This window comes from Neophocaena asiaeorientalis, unplaced genomic scaffold, assembly GCF_003031525.2.
Source record: "Neophocaena asiaeorientalis asiaeorientalis breed wild unplaced genomic scaffold, Neophocaena_asiaeorientalis_V1.1 scaffold46, whole genome shotgun sequence".
NCBI classification, from domain to species: Eukaryota; Metazoa; Chordata; class Mammalia; order Artiodactyla; family Phocoenidae; genus Neophocaena; species Neophocaena asiaeorientalis.
The window spans coordinates 2,249,744-2,270,278 of record NW_020175393.1 but is presented as its reverse complement, the minus strand read 5'-3'; the positions used below and the strand labels follow the sequence as shown (position 1 = coordinate 2,270,278).

At 43.0% G+C, this 20,535-nt stretch overlaps 1 protein-coding gene and 1 non-coding gene across 2 annotated transcripts; both read left to right on the top strand.

Moving 5' to 3' along the window:
* The first annotated feature begins 6,764 nt into the window (after positions 1–6,764).
* TRNAG-GCC (transfer RNA glycine (anticodon GCC)) lies at positions 6,765–6,837 on the top strand. The gene has a single exon. It is a non-coding gene; the product is annotated as a tRNA-Gly (tRNA).
* Positions 6,838–14,288: 7,451 nt separating this feature from the next.
* RPS10 (ribosomal protein S10) lies at positions 14,289–20,134 on the top strand. Its single transcript, XM_024766373.1, has 6 exons — positions 14,289–14,359; positions 15,235–15,384; positions 15,614–15,785; positions 17,275–17,352; positions 19,349–19,404; positions 20,040–20,134. Exons 2-6 carry the CDS (start codon positions 15,235–15,237, stop codon positions 20,079–20,081), a joined length of 498 nt encoding a protein of 165 aa, XP_024622141.1. The 5' UTR covers positions 14,289–14,359; the 3' UTR covers positions 20,082–20,134.
* The last annotated feature ends 401 nt before the right edge of the window (positions 20,135–20,535 follow it).

The window sequence follows — 20,535 nt, the reverse complement described above, 5'->3', positions numbered from 1 at the left end:
TCAATGAGTTGTGCCCTTGTATAATCTCCTCCTCTTGAGTGTGGGTACGACCTGCAACTTGCCCTTAACCAATAGACTATGGCAAAGGTGAGAGGATGGCACCCCCATAAGCATGTTTTGTTATATGACTCCATCTTAGCAGACTGGAAGGGGAGACTCCCCTGTTTGTTTGGTTTTTTTCTTTTTCTTTTTTTTTTTTGGCCTTACCACGCAGCATGCAGAACGTCCCTGACTAGGGATCAAACCCACGCACCCCCTGCAGTGGAAGCACGGAGTCTTAACCATTGGACCACCAGCAAAGTCCTCTCCTATTAGTCTTAAATAAGAAAACATCCAGGCTATGAACAGCCTATGGAGAGGGCCACATGACAAGAAATTTGGGGCAGCTTCTAGAACTTAAGGGCCGTCTCCAGGAATCACTGGGAAGCATCTGGAGCCCACGGTTTTGCAGTTGCAAGGAAATGAGCACTGCCAACCAGCCAGAATGAGCTTAGAAGTGGATTCGTCCCTAGTTGAGTCTCCAGATGAGAATGCAGCCTGACCAACACCTTAACTGCAGCCTGTGAGCCCCTGAGAGGAGGATCCAGCTCAGTGGTGCCCAGGCTTTTGACCCATGGAAGCTGAGAGATAATATATGTGTGGTTTTTTTTTTGTTTCTTTCTCTTTTTTTTTTGGCTGTGCCTCACAGCTTGCGGGATCTTAGTTCCCCGACCAGGGATTGAACCCGGGCCCTCGGCAGTGAAAGCAAGGAGTCTTAACCACTGGACCGTCAGGGAATTCCCTATGTGTGTGTTGTTTTAACCCACTAAATTTTTGATAATTTGTTACACAGCATAGAAAAACTAATACAGAGGGAGAACCTATAGATTAAAAGAGACTTAAAAGACATCAACTTTTTTCTTCTATCTCATTCTTTTTATTTGTGCCCTTTTTTGTGTGTGGATAAACCTTGAGGACATTATGCTAAGTGAAAATAAACCAGCCACAGGAGACAAACACGTATGATTCCATTTATATGAGGTACTTAGAGTAGTCAAAAACATAGACAGAAAGTAGACGGTAGTTTTCAGTGGCTTGTTGGAGGGGCAAATGGGAAGTTATTGTTTAATGGGTATAGAGTTTCAGTTTTGTAAGATGAAAAGAGTTCTGGATGGTGGTGATGGTTGCAAAACAATATGAATATACTTAATACCATCGAACTATACACTTAAAAATGGTTGAGCTAGTAAATGTTGTGTTGTGTGTATTTTACTACAATTTTTTACATTAAGGGAAAATATATGCAAAAAAACAACGTCAAGTTTTTTTCTTATCTCATTCTTTTTCATGTGCACCTTTTTTTCTCTTTTTTCGTTTTTAAGTAGACCTTGTGTTGTAGAGCAGTTTTAGGTGGATAGCAAAATTGAGCAGAAAGTACAGAGAGTTCCCATGTACCCCCTGCCCCTCTCCTCTCAGCTTCCCCCACTATCAAATCCAGTACCATAGTGGTACATTTGTTACAATCAATATTTGTACAATTTAAAAATTTTTTTATTTTGAACTAATTTTAGACTTAGAGAAAAGTTACAAGAATAAAGAGTTTTCTGATATCTTCACCTTGCTTCCCTTAATATTAATATCTATATAATTGAGAATAGGAAGTTAACATTGGTATAATATTATTCATTAAACTACAGACCTTACTTTAATATGAATTTCCCACTAATGTCCCTTTTTGCTTCCGGGATCTGATCCATGATCCCACATTGCATTTAGTTGTTATTTCTGCTTAGTCTACTTCAATCTGTAAGCTTTCCTCATCTTTTTTTTTTTTTTGCCACGCTGAGCGGCTTGTGGGATCTCAGTTCCCTGACCAGGAATTGGACCTGGGCCCTTGGCAGTGAAAACACGGAGTCCTAACCACTGGACTGCCAGAGAATTCCTTGGAATTTTTTTCTTGAATTTTTTTTTAATTGAAGTACAGTTGATTTACAATATCGTGTTAGTTTCAGGTGTACAGCACAGTGATTCAGATCTATCTATATATATATATCTTTTCCAGATTCTTTCCCCTTATAGGTTATTTTAAAATATTGAGCATAGTTCCCTGTGCTATACAGTAGGTCTTTGTTGGTTATCTATTTTTCCTCGTCTTTTATGACACAGATCAAAATACTTTTTAACGAGCAAGCCAAAACAATTTTCTTTTAAAGGATGAATGAAGTTGGAAGACGTATGCCACCTGATTTCAAGTCTATCTATAAAGCAACAGTACCAAGAAAGTGTGCTGTTAGTGTAAGGATAACACTACAGATCAATGGAAGAGAAAAAAGAGCCCAGAAGTAGAGCCACTGATGTGTGATCTATTAATTTTCAACAATGCGGAAAGAGTAGTCTTTTCAACAAATGATGCTGGAAGAACTAGATATTCATTTGAAACAAAAAGAATCTCAATCCTTATACCACACACAAAATTTAATTTGAAGTCGATCATAGACATAAGTGTAAAAGTTAAAACTAAAAAAATTCACAATGTTCATTGCAGCTCTATTTACAATAGCCAGGACGTGGAAGCAACCTAAGTGTCCATCGACAGATGACTGGATAAAGAAGATGTGGCACATATATACAATGGAATATTACTCAGCCATAAAAAGAAACGAAATTGAGTTATTTGTAGTGAGGTGGATGGACCTAGAGTCTGTCATACAGAGTGAAGTAAGTCAGAAAGAGAAAAACAAATATCGTATGTTAACACATATATATGGAATCTAAAAAAAAAAAAAAAACAGGTCATGAAGAACCTAGGGGCAGGACAGGAATAAAGACGCAGACACAGAGAATGGACTTGAGGATACGGGGAGGGCGAAGGGTAAGCTAAGACGAAGTGAGAGAGTGGCATGGACATATATACACTACCAAATATAAAATAGATAGCTAGTGGGAAGCAGCCGCATAGCACAGGGAGATCAGCTCGGTGCTTTGTGTTCACCTAGAGGGGTGGGATAGGGAGGGTGGGAGGGAGACGCAAGAGGGAGGAGATATGGGGATATATGTATATGTATAGCTGATTCACTTTGTTATAAAGCAGAAACTAACACACCATTGTAAAGCAATTATACTCCAATAAAGATGTTAAAAAAAAAACCCAAAAAACTAAAAAAATGGGAATCCCCTGGTGGTCCAGTGGTTAGGACTCTGCGCTTCCACTGCAGGGGGCATGGGTTCTATCCCTGGCCCAGGAGCTAAGATCCCACAAGCCATGCCGGGGGTGGAGGGTGGGTACTAAAAACTCTTCTAAGGAAAACGTAAGAGGATATTCTCGTAAGCTTGGGCTAAGCGAAGATTTCTTAGGACACAAAAAGCACAGGTCATTTAAAAAAATTAACAAATTAGTCTATTAATAAATTAATTAATTGAAAACTTCTGGGGATAGCAGCCATCTTGCCTTCCATCAAAGGAGCCCCGTCGTGCCCAGGGAAGGAAGACAGAAGATGAAAGAAGCATGTGAAACAGTGGCAGGGACCCAGAAACCCTCTTACCCTCCTCCTGTATTGTGCCTTCCCTAGAGCACAGGGAATGTTATTCCATCTGTCTTTGCATTGTTTTGTGATATGAGGCTAAAGAGGAGTTGGGTAGTTGTTTGCCTTGGGTATTAGTATCTCTGGAGTGGTATTCAGAGACATTTGTGCCACTTTTATAAACGTAAAAAGTAACCTGATTAAAATAGCTTGATGCTTGTCAATATTAGATGTTCAGATTGAAATTCAATTTAAACAGGCAGAAAAAAGCCCTACATGTTGAACAGTATTCATATTCTTACATGAATAAAATTATATCTTTGTGTTTAAAAAAAAAAAAGAAAGAACTTCTGGGAGATTGGGATTGAGATACACACTCCTACATATAAAATAGATAACTAATAAAGACCTACTGTATAGCACAGGGAACTCTACTCAATACTCTGTAATGACCTATATGGGAAAAGAATCTAAAAAACGAGTGGATAGGGAATTCCCTGGCGGTCCAGTGGTTAGGACTCTGAAGTCTCACTACCAAGGGCCCGGGTTCGATCCCTGGTTGGGGAACTAAAACCCCACGAGCCACATGGTGCGGCCAAAATTAATTAATTAATTTTAAAAAAAGAGTGGTTATACGTATATGTATAACTGATTCACTTTGCTGTATACCTGAAACTAACACAACATTGTAAATCAACTAGACTCCAATAAAATTTATTTTAAAAAAAAGAAAGAAAGAAAGCTTCTGGTCTTCAAAAGCCATTGTTAAGAAAATAAAAAGATAAGCCACAGACTAGGAGAAAATATTCATAATATTTACATATATCTGAAAAAAAGACTGGTATCCAGATTATATAAATAACTCCTATAACTCAATATTAAGAAGTAAAATGATCCAGTTTTTAAAACAGGCAAAAGACTGAACTGTATACTTAAATATGGTTAAGATTGTAAATTTTATGGTGTGTATATTTTACCACAACTGAAAAAAAAATTTTAATGGGCAGAAGGTTTGAAAAAATCTTTCAGAAAAGAGGATATCAAAACATCAGGCCTTAGACCTTAAGTATATACAATGTTTATTTGTCAATCATACCTCATTAAAGCTAGGGGGAAAGTTTTTTTTTATTTAAAGTAATATTAATAACTGACTTTCTTGAGCACCTGCCACATGCAAGGCATAGCTCCAAACGCATCATTTATACAAACTCTTTGAATCCTTCCCACAACTCCACCAGGTTGGTACTGTTATTTCCAGCAAAGAAATGAAGAAAGCAAGGCACAGAGAGGCTAAGAGGCCCCACAGCTACAAAGTGGCAGAGGTTTGCCAGGCAGTGTAGCTCTCGATTCTGTGCTCTCAATTGCAGAGGTAAAGAGGTTCCAATGGGCAATGGGAGAGGAAACCCTCCCAAGGGAAGTGTGGCTGCCTTGCTTGTCCTGGTGGACTGTGCTGAGGAAGGAGGCCCAGCAGGAAGAGGAAATCGAGATAGACGTTTCAAAACCAAAATGCATCACAAGCTTCATTCATTTCCTAAAGAAATATTTATTGAGCCTCTCCTGTGTGCCAGGCACTGTCCCAAGCTGCTGAGGGTCCAGCCATCAGCACCACAGGCACAAATCCGTGCCCTTGTAGAGCTGAGATTCCAAACCTTCCCATGCCTCAGTTTTTCCAGCTGTAAAATGGGTACTCAAAAATGTATTGGGTTGGCCAAAAAGTTCATTTGGTTTAAATAAAAATAAAAGACACATTTTTCATTTTCACCAAGAATTTTATTGACTAATGTATTCACTAACTGAACAAACTTTTTGGCCAACCCAGTAGTTAGGCAGTGAAAAAGAAAACAAGGGAGTATAAGAAATGCTCAGAGGGTTACAGGTGACAGTGGATGAACCAGACCTCGACAGCAACATGGATCACCTCTGCAGGCAACAGATCCAACAGGCTGTCAACAGGTGGCATTCCCTGAACTCTGTCTGCAGTTTTTGCCTCCACATTGCTTATTATCAAATCATTCAGGAAAATAATCACGGCAGCCTCAGGCAAGTGAAGTCAGAGAAGCTGCCCCAAACAATGACAGGCAAAGAGGTGGTAGTTGATTAGGGAGAGGTCGTCTGCGGTGTGGTTTGCCCATGTGGAGGGGAGGGTCAGGCTCCATTTAGAGAATAAATCACACCCTCAGCCCCCTGGCAACAGATGTGGGTGACGTGTGTGTGTGTGTGTGTCCGGGAATGTGTCAGCAGCCATCTACCTACAGATCACAAACTCATATATGCCTTGGGAGCTATAAATGAAAATTCACAGCAGAGATGGCTCTTTCGAGGAGCTTTCTTCTGGAGTGGGAGGAGGTGTCATGCTACAGCATTAGGAAGCTATTCTAGATAGTGTCTATTGAGGACATCTGGTTTACTGTTGTCACAGCCAGGCCCTCACTGTACCTGGGCCCTAAGAGGGTGCCCTCCACTCTGTTCCCTGAGTCACAGAAATAGAGGCCACCATGCTGACCACTGAGGGCACTGCTCTTCAGGACTCCTTCCCTTTCCTCTGTGACCGGGGAGATTTTATTCAAGGCTCTGGAACCTCAAAAGAAAAGGAACTGCAACTAGAAAATCTCTACAAGGTAGTTTATTCATTTCCAATCTGGGGGGACTCCAGGGGGTCTCTGGGGACCTAGACCCTGACTTCCATTCTTCCATCTTTCCAGCAGCCCGCAGGATTTTATAGCTTCGCAAAGTCGGTGGTTCTCAATGTTGGTGGCTTTAAAACTGCTGCTGCCCTTAAAACTGCTGCTGCCCATACCCATGTTCACCAGAAAACATGTCGAAGTACATCCTTAGCAGTTTTATTTGTAAATGCTGGAAACCACTTAGGTGGTGGTCCATCAACTGGTAAATGGATGAACAAATTGTGCTGTAGCTGTACAATGAAATGCCACTCTGCAACCAAAAGGAACAAAGTACTGATGCCTGTGATGGGGATTCTCACAGACCTGATGATGGAGAGGGACGGGTAGCCAGACACAAACCAATACGTACTGTGGTGACATCAGGATAGTGTGTATCTGGGAGTGGGGGTGGGGCACTGACCAGAAAGGGAGACTTCTGGGGTACTGGTCAGATCCTCTCTCTTGATCTGAATGGTAGTTAACATGGATTTACACACACACACACATAAAAATACATTGAGTTGTAACCTTAACATTTGTGCATTGTACTGTAAGTATACTACACATCAAGAAAAATTAAAAAGCAAAATAATGGGGGAATTCCCTGGTGGTCCAGTGGTTAGGACTCTGCACTGCCACTGAAGGGGACCCAGGTTCCATCCCTGGTCAGGGAACTAAGATCCCACAAGTCTCGTGGTGCAGCCAAAAAAAAAAAAAAAAGCAAAATACTGATGCCTTGACCCCACCCCCTGTGTCTGACTTAACTCAGTCTGGGGTGTGGCCTGGGTAAATGGATTTTTAAAAGCTTCCCAAAGGGTTCTACTGAGCAGCAGGCATGAGACCAAACCCTGCAAGAGCCGGAGCCCTTCCTCTCACTTTTCTGAACCCTGGGCTCTGGCTCCCTGCCCCTGACCTTGGCCCCAGGAGGAACACCCCATTGCAGAGGGGCAGCCTGAGGTAGCAGGAAAGGCTCCGGGCTCTGCAGACAGAGTCCAGTTCCATCAATTCTTACTTCTGTGACCTTGACCAAGAAACATCTGTTTCTCTAAGCCTGTTTTTTGTTCGTTTGTTTTTTGGGTTTGTGTGTGTGTGTGTGTCGTTAACACGGGGCAGGTGATAGACCTATATCTCATGCACAATACAGCGCAGGAGTGGTAAAAATGGGGCTGGTCTTTTTAACGGTAATCTCTTTAAAATATACATCTGATACTGTCACGACTGCCTGAAACCTTTCCGTGGCTCTTCATTGCACTTTGAATAAAATCCTACCTCTTCCTGAGGCCACCATGCCTGTCCAGGTTCGCCATGCTCACCATGTCCTGGCCGCTGGCTTGCCTCTCAGTTCAAGCCCTTCTTTGCAGCAGGGCCTTGCAGTGGAATTGTTCCTCCTGGTTTTTCTCAACCCAAGCTCTGGGTCACCACGCCCTGATCCTTTTCTTCATAGCTCCCAGTACATAATAGAGGTATTTGTTGCCGGGCGTGGGATCCGAGTGTGTTCTTGCCTCCACTTTTACCCCATCACCTGGCCCAGGGCCAGGTGCCTTGTGCCTCACTGCTGAATGGAATTCAGTGAACTCAAGGGTGCGCTGTCATTTGAGAAGTCTTTTCTAAATGTCAGAGGGTATTATTATTCGTCCTCCTTCCTGACTCAGTAACCTCTAATATCCTCTGCTCACCATGTGTTTGCTGTTTACTCCTGAAACATTTAGTATCCCAATCATGTGTGAGACATCATGCTAACTGCTGGAGAGGACAAAGAGAGGAGCAAGACACGGCCTCTGCCCATGAAAAGGCTCCATCCAGGGCTGGAGACACCACAGGAACCTCATCTGAGGATGAGCTGGGAAGTGCTGCAGTGTCCCTCCGCATCCTCTTCTCACTCCACATCCTCTCCAGGTGATCTCAGAGCCTCACAGCGTCTTAGGTGATTCCCTGACCTAATGTAATGCAGCTCTCTCCCACAGGACAAATTCTGAGCTCTTTATCTAAAATCAGCCTGGGGAACTCTACCCACCACCAGTCCCTCCCATCAGGAAGTTTGCACAAGCCTCTTAGATAGCCTCATCCACCAGAGGACAGACAGCAGAAGCAAGTAGAACTACAATTCTGCAGCCTGTGGAAGGAAAACTACATTCACAGAAAGATAGACAAAATGAAAAGGCAGAGGACTTTGGACCAGATGAAAGAACAAGATAAAACCCCAGAAAAACAACTAACTGAAGTGGAGCTAGGCAACCTTCCAGAAAAAGAATTCAGAATAATAATAGTGAAGATGATCCAGGACCTCCGAAAAAGAATAGAGGCAAAGATTGAGAATGCAAGAAATGTTTAATAAAGACCTAGAAGACTTAAAGAAAGAACAGAGATGAATAATATAATAACTGAAATGAAAAATACACTAGAAGGAATCAATAGCAGAATAACTGAGGCAGAAGAATGGATAAGTGACCTGGAAGACAGAATGGTGGAATTCACTGCCACGGAACAGAATAAAGAAAAAAGAATGAAAAGAGGTTAAGACAGCCTAAGAGACCTCTGGGACAACATTAAATGCAACAACGTTCGCATTATATGGGTCCCAGAAGGAGAAGAGAGAGAGAAAGGACCCGAGAAAATATTTGAAGAGATTATAGTCAAAAACTTCCCTAACATAGGAAAGGAAATAGCCACCCAAGTCCAGGAAGCACAGAGAGTCCCAGGCAGGATAAACCCAAGGAGAAACACGCTGAGGCACATAGTAATCAAACTGGCAAAAATTAAAGACAAAGAAAAGATTATTGAAAGCAACAAGGGAAAAACGACAAATAGCATACAAGGGAACTCCCATAAGGTTAACAGCTGATTTCTCAGCAGAAAATCTACAAGCCAGAAGGGAGTGGCAGGACGTATTTAAAGTGATGAAAGGGAAGAACCTACAACCAAGATTACTCGACCTGGCAAGGATTTCATTCAGATTCCACGGAGAAATCAAAAGCTTAATAGGCAAGCAAAAGCTAAGAGAATTCAGCACCACCAAACCTGCTCTACAACAAATGCTAAAGGAACTTCTCTAAGTGGGAAACACAAGAGAAGAAAAGGACCTACAAAAACAAACCCACAACAATTAAGAAAATGGTAATAAGAACATACGTATCAATAATTACCTTAAACATGAATGGATTAAATGCTCCAACCAAAAGACACAGGCTCACTGAATGGATTCAAAAGCAAGACCCATATATATGCCGTCTACAGGAGACCCACTTCAGACCTAGGGACACATACAGACTGAAATACACCCATCCTTCTCAAATGCTTCCAAAAAATTTCAGAGGAAGGAAAACTCCCAAACTCATTCTATGAGGCCACCATCACCCTGATACCAAAGCAGACAAACATACTACAAAAAAAGAAAATTAAAGACCAATATCACTGATGAATATAGATGCAAAAATCCTCAAATAAAATACAAGCAAACAGAATCCAACAAAACATTAAAGGATCATGGGCTTCCCTGGTGGCGCAGTGATTGAGAGTCCGCCTGCCGATGCAGGGGACACGGGTTCGTGCCCCGGTCCGGGAAGATCCCACGTGCCGCGGAGCGGCTGGGCCCGTGAGCCATGGCCGCTGAGCCTGCGCGTCCGGAGCCTGTGCTCCTCAACGGGAGAGGCCGCAGCAGTGAGAGGCCCGCGTACCGCAAAAAAAAAAAAAAAAATTAAAGGATCATACACCATAATCAAGTGGGATTTATCCCAGGGATCCAAGGATCCTTCAGTATATGCAAATCAATCAATGCAATACACCATTGTAATAAAAACAAAAATAAACAAATGGGACCTAATGAAACTTAAAAGCTTTTGCACAGCAAAGGAAACCATAAGCAAGGCGAAAAGACAACCCTCTGAATGGGAGAAAATATTTGTAAACGAAACAACTGACAAAGGGTTAATCTTCAAAATATACAAGCAGCTCATGCAGCTCAATATCAAAAACAACAAACAACCCAATCCAAAAATGGGCAGAAGAACTGAATAGACATTTCTCCAGAGAAGATATACAGATTGTCAACAAACACATGAAAGGATGCTCAACATCACTGATCATTAGAGAAATGCAAATCAAAACTACAATGAGGTATCATTTCACAGTGGTCAGAATGGCCATCACCAAAAAATCTACAAGGAATAAATGCTGGAGAGGGTGTGGAGATACGGGAACCCTCTTGCACTGTTGGTGGAAATGTAAATTGATACAGCCACTATGGAGAACAGTATGGAGGTTTCTTAAAAAACTAAAAACAGAACTACCATATGACCCAGCAATCCCACTACTGGACATATACCCTGAGAAAACCATAATTCAAAAAGAGACATGTACCCCAATGTTCATTGCAGCACTATTTACAATGGCCAGGACATGGAAGCAATCTAAGTGTCCATCCATAGGTGAATGGATGAAGAAGATGTGGCATATATATACAATGGAATATTGGTCAGCCATAAAAAGAAACAAAATTGAGTTATTTGTAGTGAGGTGGGTGGACCTAGAGTTTGTCATACAGAGTGAAGTAAGTCAGAAAGAGGAAAACAAATACCATGTGCTAACACATATATATGGAATCTAAAAAAATAAATAAAAAGGTTCTGATGAACCTAGGGGCAGGACAGGAATAAAGATGCAGAAGTAGAGAACGGACTTGAGGACATGGGGAGGGGGAAGGGTAAGCTGAGATGAAGTGAGAGTAGCATTGACATATACACACTACCAAATGTAAAATAGATAGCTAGTGGGAAGCAGCTGCATAGTACAGGGAGATAAAAAAAGAAAAAAAAATCATCCTGGGTTTTTTCACCAGTGTGTCTCACAGGCACAGCATGCAACAAAATCTAAAACTGAATCCATCTCTCCTAAACAATTTAGTGATATTTCAGATAAAAGCATAGTTTATTGAGGTAATGATGCTGAGAAACCATCTTACCCTGTGGAGGGAAAATTTTTACACCAGAAGACATTCCAGGAGGATAAAAGATTTATTTTTTAATTAATTAATAAATCAATCTTATTTTTGGCTGCGTTGGGTCTTCGTTGCTGTACACAGGCTGTTCTCTAGTTGCAGCGAGCAGGGGCTACTCTTCGTTGCAGTGCGCGGGCTTCTCATTGCAGTGGCTTCTCTTGATGCGGAGCCCGGGCTCTAGGTGCATGGGCTCAGTAGTTGTGGCTCTTGGGCTCTAGAGCACAGGCTCAGTAGTTGTGGCACATGGGCTTAGCTGCCCCTCGGCAGGTGGGATCTTCCCAGCCCAGGGTTTGAACCCGTGTCCCCTGCATTTAGCAGGCAGATTCTTAACCACTGCACCACCAGGGAAGTCCCTAAAAGATTTAAACATAAACAATTTAGTCATGTAAAGACTTTGAATATTTTTGTAAGTGAACTGGGGAGTCCTTGGAGGATTTTAAGCAGAGGAGTGACATGGTCTGATGTTGTAGCAGGATCACTCTAGCCACAGTAACGGAAGAGACCTGCGAGACTGTATTTCAGTAAACTGCATCCCAGAGCTGCTGCTGGGAAGTGAGCCATCACCCCTGTGTCTTCCTGCTGGCTGCTTTCAAGGTCTTCTCTTTGTCTCTGATGTCCTGCAAATTCATTATGATATGTTTAGGCATGGATCTATTTTTATTTATCCAGCTTGAGATTTGATGATCACAGTGACTCTGAAGTGTGTTGTCTTCCAAGAATTCTTGAGGATACTGACAGTGTCTCTTTCCCATATTCTCTATCATTTTCTTATGTGACTTCACATAGACATGTATTAGACTTTCCCTCTCTATCCTTCACACCTCAAATCCTTTCTTTCAACTATCCCATCTCTTTTTCTTTCCAGTTATATATATTTTTATTAAAAAATTTTTTTACTGAAATATAGTTGATTTACAATATTGTGTAAGTTTCAGATGTACAGCACAGTGATTCAGTTATACATATATACATATATTCTTTTTCTGATTCTTTTCCCTTATAGGTTATTATGTAATATTGAGTAGAGTTCCCTGTGCTATACAGTAGGTCCTTGTTAGCTATCTATTTTATACATAGTAGTGTGTATTTGTTAATTCCAGCCTCCTAATTTATTCCTGCCCGCACCCACTTATTCCATCTCTTTTAATCTCTGGACTACATTGTGAATGTTCTGTTTTTTCACATCTATCTTCCCTTTCATGATTTTTCTCTTCAAGTGTGTCAGATCTATTGTTTATTCTTTTTTTAAATTGTTTTAAATTTCAATCATTTTAGCTTTCATTACTAGGAATTTTATTGTATTCTTTTCCAAATCTGCTTTACCAGTCCTTAGATTATGTTTTTCCTTCTTCCTTGTTTCTTGTTGTCCAAGATTTTTAAAAAATTTTTCTGTAAACATGTTATGAATACTTATTTTTTAACTTGTGACAAAATACACGTAAAATTTACCGTCTTAACCGTTTTAAGTGTACATTTCCGTAGCGTTAAGTAATTCACATTGTTGTGCTCCCAATCTCCAGAATTCTTTCCATCCTGCAAAACTGCCAAATACTTATTTTTAAACAGTGAAACCACAAAAATACTTGAAACTATAGGTGAATATTTTTTAAATTAATTTATTAATTTATTTATTTTTGGTTGCATTGGGTCTTCATTGGCCCCCGTTGCTGCGCGCGGGCTTTCTCTAGTTGGGACAAGCTGGGGCTATTCTTTGTTGTGGTGCACAGGCTTTTCATTGCGGTGGCTTCTCTTGTTGCAGAGCACAGGCTCTAGAGCGCAGGCTCAGTAGTTGTGGCGCATGGGCTTAGTTGCCCCGCGGCATGTGGAATCTTCCCGGACCAGGGCTCAACCCCACCAGGGCTCAACCCCGTTTCCCCTGCGTTGGCAGGCGGATTGTTAACCATTGCACCACCTGGGAAGTCCCCAGGTGAATATTTATATGATATTCAGATGTGGAGTGACTTTTTAAGCATTGTACCAAAGTCTGAAACCATAAAGATTTGAATACAAAGAAATGTGAAAAAAAAAAGTGAAACTTCTTCGAAATACTATTTAAATTGAACAAATGAAAAAAAAAAAACTGGGAGAAATTCTTGAAAAATATGTGACAAAGCGTTAATAGCTTTAATACCTAGAGTAATTTCAAATCAATAAGAAAAAACTTAATAGGACAACAGGTAATGGAAGTGAATTTATAAAAGAAGGAACACAAACACCTAAAAAGAAAAACTATTTAACCACAGAAGTAATCAAGAAAAGCAAATCAAAAGAGCAATGAGATTAATATTTCTTATCTATCAGACTGAGAAAAATGAATATCCAATGTCGGCAGGGTTAATAATGAGGAATTGAGCCTTGTTGATAACAGCTGACCAGAATGTAATTGATAACGCCTTCCAGAAGTCAATGTGGCATGTGTCAGAAACCTAAAAATGTGTACTTTGTTACTCAACAATTACACTGCCAGGACTTTGTCCTAAGGAAAATATTTGAGAAGTGTGCAGGTGTGTGGCATCGTTAGTTATAATAGTGAAAAAATTCTAAAATATATATCCAGTCATAGAGTGTTGATTAAACCATCCATCAGCGGACTACTACGTAGTCATTACAATTGAAGGTATTAATTAACAAGAAGAGATTCATGATGTATTAGTAAATGAAAAAAACAGGTTTCCAAACATCATACCATAACGTACATACAAAACATCCCATTTTTGTTAAAAAATACACTTCCTTTGAGTTTGTAAGAATATATACCAAAATGTTAATAGCGATCCTTCGGTTGATGGGATTCTATTTCTATTCTTTTATTATTATTGTTATTGCAGTTATTATTTTGTCTGGTTTCTCTTCCCCCCCCCCAAAGAGCATATATTATTTACATAATAAGTTAAGTTACCGACGGGAAACAAAAGAAACACGTAACGACTTTCTAAAGGGCCTACCCACGCAATAAAAGTGACCATTTATTGATAAAGCACGCAGTGTCAGAAGCCCCCAGCGGCGGTTTCCACGTGCGTTCGTCCTCAAGGCAGCCAGGGTTCGCGGTCGCCCGGAGACGCCAGTCCCTCAGGCAGCGCCGAGGCCACCTCAGGCAGCGCGTGGGTCCTGACAGGGGGCGGGGCACGGCAGCCCGGAAGAGACGCCGCGCCGCACATACTCCTTCCTTTCCAGCTCCGGCCCCGGACCCAGCAGCCGTCGCGGTTAGTTCCTCTGGAGTTCGGGTTCCATCGGCCCCCATCCTGGCCTTCTCGCCATCGTGGTCGTTGCTCCTCCCCGGGGTTGTGGCGGAGGCTGCTCGCTCCCGCTCCCCTCACGTCCATTTCTGAGCAATGAGAGGAGCCAGGGCCGCACTTCGCTGGGTAGTGGGGCCCTGGCAGGCGAAGATTGGCGTCCCGATAGTGGAAGGCGGAGGGGAGAGGAAGATGAAGCTCCTGCGTGGCGGGGAAGATCCGGGCGAGGCTAGGGAGACTGTGCTCCTCTTGCACGTTGTTTTTCGGGGCAGAACCCCGCACCCTGAGTTGCCTCTTTGCCTGGTCATGGAAGTTTAGTTTGGGAGAAGAGTGGTAGGCTGTGAAGGTTTCAGCCCTTTGGTTTGGGGTCAGCGGCCTGTCATGAATCGAGGGCTTTCCTCTGGGTCATTCCCGCGCACCTGAAGGTACCGCCGCGCCCATTCCGCATTAGGTACTGTTGCTGATGGTCCCCAAATAGTCCGAGCGGACAGGGTCTGCTTCCCGTTTTATACCTTTGTTGTGAGTGTGAAAGTCTTGCAGCGAGTATGTACCTCCATCGTTTTATTTTAACGTCCTGGCAATTTCTCACCTGAATCGTGTTTTCGAGGGTGGGGGAGGGAACTAGTCACTGTTGGACTTAAGTTAGCGGAGTTTGAATTCTTGTTTTTCATGGTGTGTTTGAGGTTTCAGTCCATTGGACAGTGATTTGTGTGTGTGTGTGTGTGTGTGTGTGTGTGTGTGTGTGTGTGTGTGTGTGTGTGTGGTCTTTGGGGGTGATGAACTGGGTTACCGGCCCGTGGCCACACTGCTCAAAAATGCTCTTGATAATCGCTTCCTTCTGGCAGATGTTGATGCCTAAGAAGAACCGGATTGCCATTTATGAACTCCTTTTTAAGGAGGGAGTGATGGTGGCCAAGAAGGACGTCCACATGCCTAAGCACCCCGAGCTGGCAGACAAGAATGTGCCCAATCTTCATGTCATGAAGGCCATGCAGGTAGCGGGGGTGGGGGGGTGGCTGCTGGAGTGGGGTGCAGATGGAGGGATTTTCCACTGGTGTTCAAGGCAAATTCCAAGGAGAAGTCAGGACAGCCAGAGCTGCTTGCTGCCTTGAAGGGCTGTGAGGTAGATACCGTGAAAATTTGTCTACTGTGAAGTTGAGCTTCCCATTTGCACTGCTTTTCTAGCCTCTAGTTATGTCTTAACCGTGGTTTTCTGTCTTACAGTCTCTCAAATCACGAGGCTACGTGAAGGAACAGTTTGCCTGGAGACATTTCTACTGGTACCTAACCAACGAGGGTATCCAGTATCTCCGGGATTACCTTCACCTGCCCCCTGAAATCGTGCCTGCCACCCTGCGCCGCAGTCGTCCTGAGACTGGCAGGCCGCGGCCCAAAGGTATAGTGCCCACATAATGCCTCTGAAGGCATTCTCTGAAGTTGCTCTTTCTGAGGAGAGAGGTGAAACAGTGGGTTTCTTTGTGTGGGGCATGGAGGTGGTCTTAGTAATATAACATTGGAATCAGCTCTTGAGGGACTCTGACACGCAAGACCTAGGTCAAGTCCTAGAACCTTTAATGGAACCGGACTCAGGTCTTTAGGCAATCCCTAGAAATGGCATTAAACACAGGATATTATTCTGTGGCAAGATAAATGTGATAGAGTATTACTGAAATTTTCTCCTGAAATTTTTCCAGTAGAGCGAGGTGCTTATCCCCCCCAAGAAGTCCAAAGCAAAGCTGTTTACCGTGTGAAATAAATGAAGAGTTGTCTAGAGTTTCTTGGCAATGGGAGCAGAAATAATCATGACAGATAGGGGAGAATGGATGTAGAGAGTGCGTGTGTGTATATTAGCAGTGTGCAAGGGGTCTGTGTGTGGGGGATTACCTTCTGACTCGAGGTCATTGTTGGCTTACAGTTGGCATTTTTCAGGGCTATGGTTCCTTTTCCTTAGGTTTTGAAAAAATTTGTCACTGGAACTTTGTAGAAAGAGCAGTTTGTGAGTTTGATGAGGTGAGATGCAGAGATTCCTAAAAACAGATGATAATCAGACTGTCAGGTTCCCTGGAATGGCACTTCATGGAGCTCAGGAATCTGCATTTTTTATGAAAGCTCCCTAGGTGGTTAGGCAGGATTACATGTCTTTAGAGCAAAGGTTCTTCACTGCATCTTGGAATCTTTGGGGGCATGGGAGTGTTGCCAATGCCATTGTTTGTTCCCACACAGATTCCAGTTTGCCATAGGTGGGGTCTGGCGTTTATTTACTTTGGCCACTTACTACAGATTCAATCTAAAAAAGTCCATTTTCAAATCATGAACTCTATAGGTAAATTTTCCAGCATAACAAGGTAGAGAGAATACTAGATTAACCTTTCAGTGTTCATGAGAATGTTATCCCACAGCCTAGTGAGACACGAGGAGGAGCTAGAGGATTCTCAGTGGCCTCTGTATTTATATACTTATATTGGAGGTGGGGCTTGCAGCTTATGGTGCCTCCTTTCCTGTTTGCACAGGAAGTTTTCCATTTCAGAGATGGGTCAGGTTCAAATTTTTGGCTATTCAAATGTTTGTAGAAATGGCTGGATTTCTTAATTTGCCAAGGAATTGGAAAATGTATGTTTATGCTGAGAAATACAGAAGAAAGCAAACTTTTTGCAGGTGTACGACATTTTAATTAAGATGTGCGTTTTCCTAGGTCTTAGAGGAGCCAAAACGTCAGCGATGGCAGGTTTCTACCTGACTGTTGTGGGTGTAGGAGTTCCTGTCCCCATTAACCCATCATAACTAAGTGTTGCCCAGTGAGAATGGAGAGCAGTTCGTTCTTTTGGCCTGAAGGGAACAGAGTTCCCACGTTGCCCTGTGTTCATACTGTGGTTTAATTTGTGTAGGTCTGGAAGGAGAGCGACCTGCAAGACTCACAAGAGGGGAAGCCGACAGAGACACCTACAGACGAAGCGCTGTGCCCTGTGAGTAGCATCATCTGTATCTGGGTATTGAGGTAGAATCTTGGGATTCTCCTCTGGCTGGGGCTCGGCCCTTGTAGATGCCAAGGTAACCAGTAAAGATCCTTCGTTTCATCTCAGATCATCTCCATCTGGAGTCCTTTGTACTTCTTGTCTTATGCAGGGATGGGGATTAGAAGGAAAGCCCTTTGAGCTGGGGACACCGAAGACTTTAGTTGAAGACCTTTAGAGCAAAACTGAAGACTTAGGAAAGCAACATGCTTTCTTTGTTTTGTAGTTGTGTTCCTGTGTTGTGCTTGAGGGCAGGGCCCACTCACATCACCTTTGTTGCTTTTTTATTGCAAAAATAGTGCAAAATCTTATTTTTAAATAGCACATGTTTGCACTGATGGGAACAACAGACGTCTGTTCATTCAACAGATATATACTGAGTGCCTGTGGTATGCCAGACACGATTCTAGGAACTGGGGGGCTAGTAGTGTACATGAGAGACAAAAGGCCCTTCTCTTGTTGAACTTGCATTTTAGTAGTAGGGGGTGGATAAACAAAAATAAGTATATATCATGTCCATCGTGGGTGCTATGGGGGCGCGGGGTGTGCAGCTTCCAATTGGATTTTTAGGGAAAGTTCTGTCGAAGTGAGATTGAAGCAAACATTTGCAGGAGGTGAGGCTACCTGGGGGAAGAGCATTACAGGCAAAGGTCCTATGGGGAAGGCACCTGACTTGTCTAAACAGAAGATAATGGGAGAGTCAGATAAGGATGTAGGTCTCATAGTTCTGTGGGCCATGGTATGACTTGGGATTTTACTCTGGAATAAGGTGGGGAGCCATTCAATTTGTTTTAAAGAGACTCTGTCCTTGCTGCAGAAGCAGTTAATTGTGATATAAAAGAAAGGTGTAAAGGGAATTTTTACCAACTTTTACTGCTCTTGCCTCCTACTTGTGGTGCCTGATTCTTCAGGTGTGAGAAGTGAGCGATTAACCTAAATAGCTTATAGGATAGTAGTAAGAAAGATTTCCTCCAGCAAACAGGCTCTCAGTTCAGAGAAAGTTCGTCATCGCTTTTATTAAAAGTCAAACCACACAAGGAGTCAGCCAGAGGATGTGACAGTTGGTCCCCAAGTTGAGGGTGGGGGAGAGAGCATTTCAGGGAGAGATCGGCATGAACAAAGGTACGGAGTTGGGGAGGATACTGTGGCTCTGGTCAAAGGACCAGGGGGTGAGCAGACAGGAGCCTGTGGTGGGTGTGGTCAGAAATGGGCCAAAGGGGGGCTCCGATTTGAATAAGATTTACTGAAACCGCACTGACTATTAGCCCTGCCCCTCAAATGTGAATTGTAAAATTTCCTAGTGGTCACATTTAAAGCAAATAGAAATGGTTTATGTGGATATTAATTTTTTTTAATCCCAGGGTATTTTGAAATGTTATTTTCATACGTAGCCTGTATAAACATCGATGAGGTATTTTGCATTCTCTTAAGTCTTGGAATCTGGTGGGTAGTTTGCACACATCTCAATTTGGGCTAGTGGCTGACATATAGGACGGAGCAGCACTAGATCTTTCATCTTGTTTGCCACTTTCCCTTGGTCATAATAAAGTTGCTTTTTGCTTCTGTGGGCCCTTCACCTCTTAGTTCCCCCTTCATTGAGCTCCCTCTGAGCTAGGTGCTGGTCTGAAGCATGGAAGTAACTCAGTGATGGGAAGTGCCGTATAGGAAGTGCACATAATCCAGACTTCATGGTCAAGGCAGCCTTCCTGGAGGAGGCAATAGTTTGGGCTGTGAGTTTTGTAAGGTGACTTAAGGAAGGCTGCCCCCAGAGAGGGATGGGGCAGAGGTGGCTCAGAAGATGTCTCCCCACTGCAGGCTGTAATTTACTTGTACTTCATGGTACCTTTGCTGACATGGCTTTTCTTGCAAGATTGGGTTGGGTGACTTGTCCTTGTTCTGTAGTGGATCAGATCATCTGATGAATCTAAATCGGTGTTTCTCATTCCAGCTGGTGCCGACAAGAAAGCCGAGGCCGGGGCTGGGTCAGCAACCGAATTCCAGTTTGTAAGTATCCCCTTTTTGCTCTTCATAAGCAGTCACTATTCTGGTCTCAGCCCTTTGGATCTGCATATCCAGAGATGCAGTATAGTGTGGTGGGTCCCACCCCTCTTCCCAAGCACATATTCCAGATAGGTTTTTATATTAAGGCACAGTGTGCAAACATCTGTAAATATATAAATTACTGAAACACGTCTCACAGAACAATACTGCATGAGGCATAGTGGTATTTTCTGGTTCATTAATGGCCATCATAGGCTCCCTGGATTAGTTTCGTGAACCAAAACAGGGTTGAAACTTGAACACTGGGGATTGAGCAGGCTCTAGACTCCAGATGGTGTGATCTTCGGCAGGTGCCCCTCTGTGCCTGTTACCTCATCTATAAAGTAGTAGCTATCTCAAGGTAGTTGTGAGACTAGTTAATCCAAGGAAAGGATTAACCCCGGGGATGGTGTATCACTGTTGGGACAGCAGCTGTCCTGGGCAGCAGGAAATGGGCCTAGGAGGTGAATGTGGCCCCAGAGCCTGTAAGAGGCAGGGCTGGGTTCTCTGAGCCCTTACATATGGGGACCTCTCCAGTGATGATGAGGCCTGCTGCCCGGCATACCACTTACGCTGATGTCATGTGCTTTCTCTTGCAGAGAGGCGGATTTGGTCGTGGACGTGGTCAGCCACCTCAGTAAAGTTTGGAAGAGATTGTTTTGTGTTGAATAAACGTGTAGCCAGAAAAAATTAATCTTGTGTGCCCTGTTTTGTGCGTTATGTAGCCTGAACAGGACTGGTTTAAGGATCAGAGTGTTAAGTGGGGTAAGAGCGGATTGGTTTTGGGTGTTGTCCTTATCCAGGGTGACATCACTTGTTGCTGTTAGAGCTGCGGTACTTGGCTTTGACCTGGACCCTCTTTGCTCCAGCATAAGCCTCCCTGTGGGGTCCTGTCCAGTGTGGTTAACCGTTCTGGGAGGTGGTTGGAAAGCTGGGCGTCTTTACCACACCAGTCATGCTGGCTCAGTTGCTATTCTGGACCTGGAATTATTAATCTTCAAAGCTCAGGGTTTTCAAGAATCAGGGAGAAAACATTGCACAAAAACACCCTAAAGGGACTGCCCAGCCTCCCGCCAGGAATACTAGACAACTGGA

Bases quoted from the DNA above. Each gene is read 5' to 3' on its own strand.
- RPS10 (XM_024766373.1), top strand. From the start codon at position 15,235: ATGTTGATGCCTAAGAAGAACCGGATTGCCATTTATGAACTCCTTTTT. The intron at 15,786-17,274 runs GTATAGTGCCCA...TAATTTGTGTAG, and splicing joins TGGCAGGCCGCGGCCCAAAG to GTCTGGAAGGAGAGCGACCT. The intron at 19,405-20,039 runs GTAAGTATCCCC...TTTCTCTTGCAG, and splicing joins CAGCAACCGAATTCCAGTTT to AGAGGCGGATTTGGTCGTGG.